Source organism: Triticum aestivum, chromosome 6A (assembly GCF_018294505.1).
Source record: "Triticum aestivum cultivar Chinese Spring chromosome 6A, IWGSC CS RefSeq v2.1, whole genome shotgun sequence".
Taxonomy (NCBI): domain Eukaryota; kingdom Viridiplantae; phylum Streptophyta; class Magnoliopsida; order Poales; family Poaceae; genus Triticum; species Triticum aestivum.
The window spans coordinates 228,708,199-228,716,273 of record NC_057809.1 but is presented as its reverse complement, the minus strand read 5'-3'; the positions used below and the strand labels follow the sequence as shown (position 1 = coordinate 228,716,273).

The window sequence follows — 8,075 nt, the reverse complement described above, 5'->3', positions numbered from 1 at the left end:
TTAAAAGGCTCTGATTTACAAAGGGCCTCATATGGGCCGAAAGACATCATGGGCCATACATGGGTCGGAAGTTACGACGGGTTAGAATCATATTGGAGGGCCCAGATGACGCTGCTAGGCCTAATTCGGATAGGCCATAACGGGTCACGAGTTAGTGGGCTGTAAATGGGCTATATGCGAACAAGCCGTTACAGGCTTTTGTGACCCAGCCCGCTACCTTTTGATCAAGTCAAACAGGCCAACCTTTTGACCTAAATGGACCACTGTTGGGCCAAGCCACGTGTCGACGTATCATTGGCGCATCCCATCCATTGGCTGGATGACATCTGTCCAATCACGGAGTTGACATGTGGTTCCTTCTGCCAATGAGATTTTTACACGTGGAAAATCGTCATTGATCGTTGCTGTTAAGGGGTTATCGGATCTAAAACTAGACCTGATAGCTTAACCGCGACCTGTTACGGTGGATGACACGTGTCGGTTACCCTTGATGAAAGCACTTCCATAATGCGTCATTTATCGTCATGGAAATGGACACTTCAGTGATGATAATTTTGGTATTGTCATGGAACACTTCTACGACAGCACATGTTTGACTGTCTTGATTCTGTCACAAAATCGTCATGAATGTACATGCATGACAGGAAATGTGATCTACTATGACAAACACATATCGAAAGTGTTTTTTTAGTACATGTGCTTTTCCTACATGTCAAGTCCTCTCCGTGGACTCCTTGTTGGTTTTATTTTCATTATCCATTAGGACCAGAAGGGAGAGAGACGGGGGATAAGAGCGTGCGCTTGAGACAACGAAAAAGCGCAACTGCGTTTTAAAGCAATTATGTTACTTCTACCCTTGCGGGTTGCTAGGACCGTGGTTCAGAGCTCCACGTGGAAGAACAAGTTAGGGCATGCATAATGGTTCTATCTTAGCAATGCCACGTAGGATAAATGATGAGGTGGAGGAGAGAGAAATCATAAGAAAAGGTTTGTTTTCTCTTATTTAAAATAAGACAAGAGATGACCTCTTAAAACAATATGTCTCACCATATTTTTAGAAATAACTAATTATTGAAGATAAGACTAAGAGATGACCCATTGTAAATATATATTTTTATCATCGCTAAATTACATGCAAAACTTAAGATAATATTATGTTATCAACCATTGTACATGCCCTTATAAGAGAGCCTGGTTCTGCAAAAATCAGAAGTAATACTACAACGCAAAAGTTGACTGCATTTAAAACTTGGTCAAGTCAATTTTGTAGGAGGAAGAAGAAAGAAGGACAGTTGTCAGATCTCAATCTAATGGCTCAGAAAATCGGCTTACCCGAAATAAATTTTCAGGGACTTGTGTATAGCCGGTCCCATACTACAATAGGCAGAGGCAGCAAAAGGCTCTGAATTCTGACTTCACCAAGAAGTTTACATGTTGGTAGAAACTATCCGATCATTTATACAGAAACTATTACAATGTGAATTTCCACAATAATCAATACTAAGATGCAAGGAATTATACTTGCTTTTCTTTACAGCAAGGAATTCTACCTTTCTTCGACAGGAAGGAATTCTACCTCAGTACCTCTACTTCTACTTCTCTTGATAAAAGTCGAGACCTTCTCTTTTTTGGCATCTGCAGCTGCTGCTTATGGGCTTATTGAAGGGTAGAGCTATTATTTGTACTATACGAGACGAGCCTAAGAACTGCAAGGGTGCAGCTCCAAGAAAGAATACTATGCTACATCCTACATGCCAATTGAATATAAGGCACTGAAGGCGTTGCGCCACCAGAAACGGTAACTACTAGTTCTAACTGGAGTGAACAGGGGCAGCATTACTTCCGTCTTCTGACAACACAGGGACAACCACAGCTGCCTGCTCTCTAGATGGAACATTAAGCCAATCCTTCATCGAGTCATAAACAGTGAACCCTATGGCTACTGATGGGACGACCTGTAAAAAAAAGGAGAAATTAAGAAAAATTATGCTTTCACCTTGAACACAAACTGTACTTCAAAGAAGACACATGTTACATATGCAATGTGCATAACTATATACATCAATAGTTGTTAAGCATGGGACTAATTTTACCTATAAAATAGACACAAGACAAAAATACACTGAATATTCCGATTTAGAACTTCTTAAAGCATGATCACATAGAGGGAGCAACAATTGTTAATGAAATATTCCGAGCCAAGAAAATCTGAGCCTAGTCGATTAATAAATTGACATAACAGCACAAGTGCAAAATGAACAAAGGAATGTGGAGATTTGGAATGACAGTACACTCAAGAAGTTATAGGCCAGCCTTTTTAAATTTTTTATAATAAGTACAAGGCTGCCCACACTGACGACAAACGGGTACTGCTGTGTTCCAGCCACATATGTCTACATTTGTCGTCAGCAAATAGATGGGCATTTTAAAGACAATTAATTATCTATATCTGAGCGAGTTGCACAAATTCAACAAATCTTAACCGTTCAACCGCGTCTATGTCTATCCAATGGTTTACGTCACTCTGGTGTTTAACGTTAAACATGTTTACCGCTAGACACATTTACAGCCCTCCCTTAATATCATGCCTAATATCAATGTCAGCGTTAACTGAGTAACTATATCCTATCTAATATTAACATGCAATTTACATCTTACCTAATAACATGCAATACAATTAAGAATCAATTAATATCTTGCCTGATATTAATGTACAATGGGCGTACACAATTACTAGTTACTAGTGTTATAAGTGTCTCACCTTCAAATAGTTGATAGATAGTCCTGAAAACAGTTGCTTCCAACCTTGATGTTTCGCTATCATAACAAGGCTTCCAAATGTTCCTTTCCCCTTCACGAGGTTGGACAATGAGAACGCCTGAACCTAAAACCAATGCATCAAAATCTTCTTTAGAACAACCAAGATGTTTAACAACCACAAACAATGAAGGTAATTATACCTGCATTTGCCGCCTAACAACATCAAGGGGATACGTTATTGTCTGTCCTAACAAACCAGCAACTGATCCACAAGCAAGTTTCGGTATGATATCTTTTCTGTGCTCTTCAGGAACATGAGTCTTCATCTTCTCATAGAAATAGAATTTAAGACCGGAATAAGGGAAGATTCCATATAATGATGGAGCTGGACAAGAAGTTAGTTAATACAGCAACATAATGAAATCTTGGCAATAACAACAAAGCCCTTTGTCCCAAGAATGAAATCTTGGCCTTGAGCAAAATTTGGAATTACAAAAAATATAGCGTACCCATGCCACGGTATAGGCCTTTCAAGCCATTTTGCCTGTATATTGTTTTCACACAATCAAGGATACCTTTATAAACCTGTTCGGAGGGCTTAGATTCTCTTAAACTGAGGTTCACTGCACCTTTGACCTGCAGCTGATTATTAATCACTTAGTGCTGAGTTGAACAGTACAGTACCACAAACTGAACGAAATGAGTCTATACTCATATAAGACTAAGAGCAAACTAGTAGCTAGACAGATCCACTCAAACACAGCAACATCAGTATCACCCAAAAACGTTGCTGTTATATTATTTCATAGAACAACATCAAAAGCGAACTTATAGAACCATACTGGAGAAGTATTGTTTTCCTCTGCAGTTAAGGACACAAGAACTAAGCTAACCTGATAAGCCAACTTTGTGCGAACCAGATCAAGCGGATATGTGGATACGACTGCTGTTCCTCCAGCTATTGATCCGGCCACTAGATCAAGAACAGGCCCTTGCTCAACATTAGGAAAACCAAGAATGATCCATCGGCGATACTCTTCGTATGCCATGTAATGCAAAGCTGCATAAGGAACGATCCTAGCAATGCTGGCACCATTGCCCCTTATGAAAAGCAATTCAAAAGTCAGCTTAAGTTTGCACTATACAAGTATATATTGCTAGGCTACATTTGTTACGTATATACTAAGAAGCAATAAACCTGTAAAACCCTAAGGGACCTTCTGTCTGATAGATTGTCCGAAACGATCCAACCAATCCAGACCCACGGAATTCTGCTCTTCTAGTCTGAAACCACCAACAGAAAATTTTAACCATACGAGAGTTAAACAACTACCATGCAAAGTTGCAAGGAGGTGGTTCTGTACAAGCATAAATGTCAAAGTCGTGCCAACAAAGTGGTTGAAACTGAGAATATAATTATTTTTGTTTACTCATTTGATCTATGACCAGTTTAAGAGTAGGATCATAAAAAACAGATAATTTATGCTGCTGTTTGAAAAACTCATAATGCAACATTCTTCAGTTGCACACCATGTGATTTGGAATTATTATGGTTTGGCCAGGAGGTAACTCAAGTTGGGACCAATTTTGCTGTGTGAAAATCCCCATGGGATTCCATTTTGCATAGAGTTAGTTAGATTATTATATTCTTCATGACCACAACCTAATCCTCTTCATCCAAGGTTACTGCAAAAGTAGAAATATACTAGCAGTACTCCATGCTAACATCAGTTCAATCACAGATGTTTGCTAATCTAGGCCCTTTTTCCTTCCAAATATATTTCTAGACCATGATTTTCTGACCAATACCCAATGAGTGTTCCCCTCCCAGAAAAAAAAAATAGTAGCCCCAGGGACTTCTTCCTTACAAAGTTTTTCATTTCAAGAATTGACATTGCCTTATCTCATCATTATATACTCAATAATACTGTTGGAGCTAAGCATAAATAGGATTTGCGATCAAGCAGTAGTTCAGGAAGCAAGAGTTTACTGAGGAGGATACCAATGCTTCTCAACCTAGAACCTCGGTTACAATTTAACAGCCAACAATTCTCAATTTTATTTTTTCCAAATCTGCATTTATTAGTGGTCCGAACTTAATTTCCTTGAGAGCAGGAATTAACTGAGGTCACAGTTTGAATAAATCCACACCTAACTTGTAGTATGTGTCTACTCTAATACATCACATACTTGTGTCAAACACTTGAAGACATTTATCCATAAATAGTTCAATACAAATAGTTCTCAGATTGCATATTTCGACAAAACAAAGTTGCAAAGAACCATGCCAAAACCTGCAAAACACTTGTACCGAATTCTGCACATGCTCTGTAACAGTATAAACCATCTAAGGATCATGTGCGAATTTTAAATCACATACCCAGGAGAGAATGCGAATGCTACCGCCTAGCTTATCACATTAGAAAGCATCTAACGATGATGACTCAAAACCCTCGCTGCATTATTTCGGGCGACAAGAACTGCATAACCTAGCAAGAAAGAGGAGCATGCGCCCTCCTCTGACAGAGAGCCGACCGTCCAAGATTCTTTGGTAACACCAACCTCACAAAATCGCATCTAAAATTGTAGCAAAATATGTCACGGGAACATTCGACGAGGATATAGAGCATATTCAGGAATCGCATTCCCCATCCTGAGAGAGCGTAATCAGGAGCCGGAATGAATTGCGCTGGAGATAGAGGATCGGTCATACGTGCCTGGAGGAGGATCTTGACGCGCTCGAGCGGCGCCACGGCGGACCTGGCGACGCCACCGGCGACCCCGCCGGCGATGAGCTCCCGCACGGCAAGCGGCAGTGCCCCGCCGCCTCTCTCCGCTGCCTCCATGACGCCGCCGCCGCCTGGGTCGTCCCGCCCGCCCGCCCTCACTCCTCGCTGGAGGGACGGCGGGAGAGGAGCGGAGGAAGCCCGGAGGCGCGCGCGAATTAGGTGGAAGCGGAGGAGGCGAGGAGGAAAGCTTAGGCGGAGAGAGACCGAAGGGAATTTTGTGTGCGCTCCGTGTGCAGGGGGCCCATATGTAAGCGGCTTTCGGCGACCACGTGGAAAGTGATTATGATTTTTTTAGGGAGAAGTAAAGACGAAATCGTTAGTTGTTATGGAATTGATGTTCATTGTTTGGTAGTGGCAGATGGTGGGCGCCAAGCTGCCCATGAGCGATCGAGCGCCAGGCAATGTTTTAAGCATGCACGGGTGTGTGTACATGATTTTGTATGCGGATTAAGAGCATGTCCAGTAGATGATACACCAAAAGTAGTATTTTCATCATAAAAAATCTCCAACTCCAACAAATCAATTAGAGCACTTGGTGATGTAAAAAAAAGCATTTGCTGATGCAAATTTTGCTACAGCCACATAGTCCCATGGTTCTCTGGTGATGTTAAATTTGCTCTACAACATTAAGTGGTTGTTTGAATAATGAGAATTAGTTGTGAGATTATAGGAAACAGGCTTTTGGAGGATTTTTAGCAAAATCGGTTTTTGCTATTTTTCTGTTACGACGGGTTTATATAATTCCTTGTTTGGATGTAAAAGTTAGGAGCACAAGATTTACCAATTCTTTGACGGATGTGCTAAAACTCAGTCGACTGAGTTTTTACAATGTCTCAGTCGATGTCCCTGGCCAATGGATTGTTTGCAGCTTTAAGATTCGCTAGGGTCGTTGTCTTTTGTCGTATCAGCCTGTTTTAGGAGTGCAAACGGCCCGTTGTATTTTCTTTTCTTTTTCTATTGTGTGTACTGGACATGCATGGGCTGGGCATGAGATGGGTGTGGCCTTTCTGCTGTACTGAGCCATTTTTGTCGTTGCGTTCATCTCTGTGACAGCCAGTCCTCTTCTCACACACAAGCAATACTGCACACAAGCAATCTGTTGTGCTGGCCATTTTTTGTATAGCTGGTGCGTCTGTTTCTTTTTTATATCCATGTAATGTCTAAGTATAACTCAAATTTGTCCCATAAGAATGTAATGTTTTTCTTTCCATCTAGATAATGTCAAAAAAAATGACGGCCAAACTTGTGCATGTATGTTTTTTTGTCAATCTAGATAATGTACAGAACTGTTTCACCAATGTGTTTATATATATATATATATATATATATATATATATATATATATATATATATATATATATATATATATAGCGTGCACTCTATAACACACACATGCAACTAGTTTTTTTTTTATTTTTAGATAAATCTTGTGAATGAGCATGCACACTTAGTTGTGCCATCTTTTTTTGTTCATTTTTTGCATATCTCATACCCGAAGTTAGCCTAGCTAGTCTGGTCTTTTTTTTTTCTTTTCAGTTGTGTGTATCCCATATATGAAATTAGCCTAGTTAGTCTGAGCACTTTTTTTCCCTTTTTTGTTTTCTGATATTTTTCTATTGAAAAGGTAGACACATACAAATGCTCACATGTCTGTCACTATGCGCATATTTGTAAGTGTCACCCCCAACTACAGTGCATGTTTTCAATGTGATTGCAACTTAATGGTGTTTTGTCGCGCGGGGGGAGGGGGGTTGGAGTTGTATGTCTACTAGTAGGGCACACAACTGGAAGTGTCGCCACTAACTACAATTGCACGTCTTTAATGCGACTGGAAATGTCGCCCCAACTGTAAGTCTATGGTGTTTGTGTGTGGGGAGGGGGAGGCACCCGTGTACACTAGGCATGCAACTGCAAGTGTCACCCCTTGGCTACAAATACATGTCTTCCACCCTGGTTGCAACTGAACTTTGTTTTGTCGGAGGGGGCGGCGAGGAGAGGGGGGCAGTTGCATGTGTACACTAGGCATGCAATTGCAAGCATCGACCCCCGACTGCAACTGCATGTCTTCCTACAAGGTCGCAACTGGACTTTTTTTTGTCAGAGCAGAGGGGGAGGCAGGAGAGGGGGCATTGCATGTGTACACTAGGCATGCAACTACAATTGTTGCCCCCGAATGCAACTGCATATTTTCCAACAAGGTCGCAACTGGAAATTGTTCTGCCAGAGGGGCCGCAGGAGAGGGGCAATTGCATGTGTACACTAGGCATGCAATTGCATGTGTTGCCCCTGACTGCAACTGCATGTTTTACAACATGGTTGCAACTGGACTTTGTTTTGTCAGAGGGTGCGACGGGGAGAGGGGGGCATTTGCATGCGTACACAAGACATGCAACTGAAAGCATCAACCCCGACTGCAATTGCATGTCTTCCAGCAAGGTTGCAACAAGTCCTTGTTTTGTCAGAGGGGCGGCGGGAGGGGGGGGGGTAGTTGCATGTGTAACAGTAGGGATGCAACTACAAGCATCG

At 41.4% G+C, this 8,075-nt stretch overlaps 1 protein-coding gene across 3 annotated transcripts; it reads right to left on the bottom strand.

Annotated features, from left to right (window-relative positions):
- Positions 1 to 1,403: 1,403 nt before the first annotated feature.
- Positions 1,404 to 5,752, bottom strand: LOC123127347 (mitochondrial carrier protein CoAc2). 3 transcript variants are annotated; one of them, XM_044546999.1, is made up of 7 exons: positions 5,478 to 5,752; positions 3,959 to 4,044; positions 3,654 to 3,861; positions 3,270 to 3,402; positions 2,961 to 3,145; positions 2,762 to 2,878; positions 1,404 to 1,955 (listed from the first exon to the last, which is right to left on the bottom strand). In XM_044546999.1, exons 1-7 carry the CDS (start codon positions 5,604 to 5,606, stop codon positions 1,812 to 1,814), a joined length of 1,002 nt encoding a protein of 333 aa, XP_044402934.1. In that variant the 5' UTR covers positions 5,607 to 5,752; the 3' UTR covers positions 1,404 to 1,811. The 3 variants fall into 3 exon arrangements, with proteins under 3 accessions (XP_044402934.1, XP_044402933.1, XP_044402935.1); XM_044546998.1 differs by having other exon boundaries at positions 2,762 to 2,884; positions 3,270 to 3,396; XM_044547000.1 differs by having other exon boundaries at positions 3,270 to 3,396.
- Between the last annotated feature and the right edge of the window lie 2,323 nt (positions 5,753 to 8,075).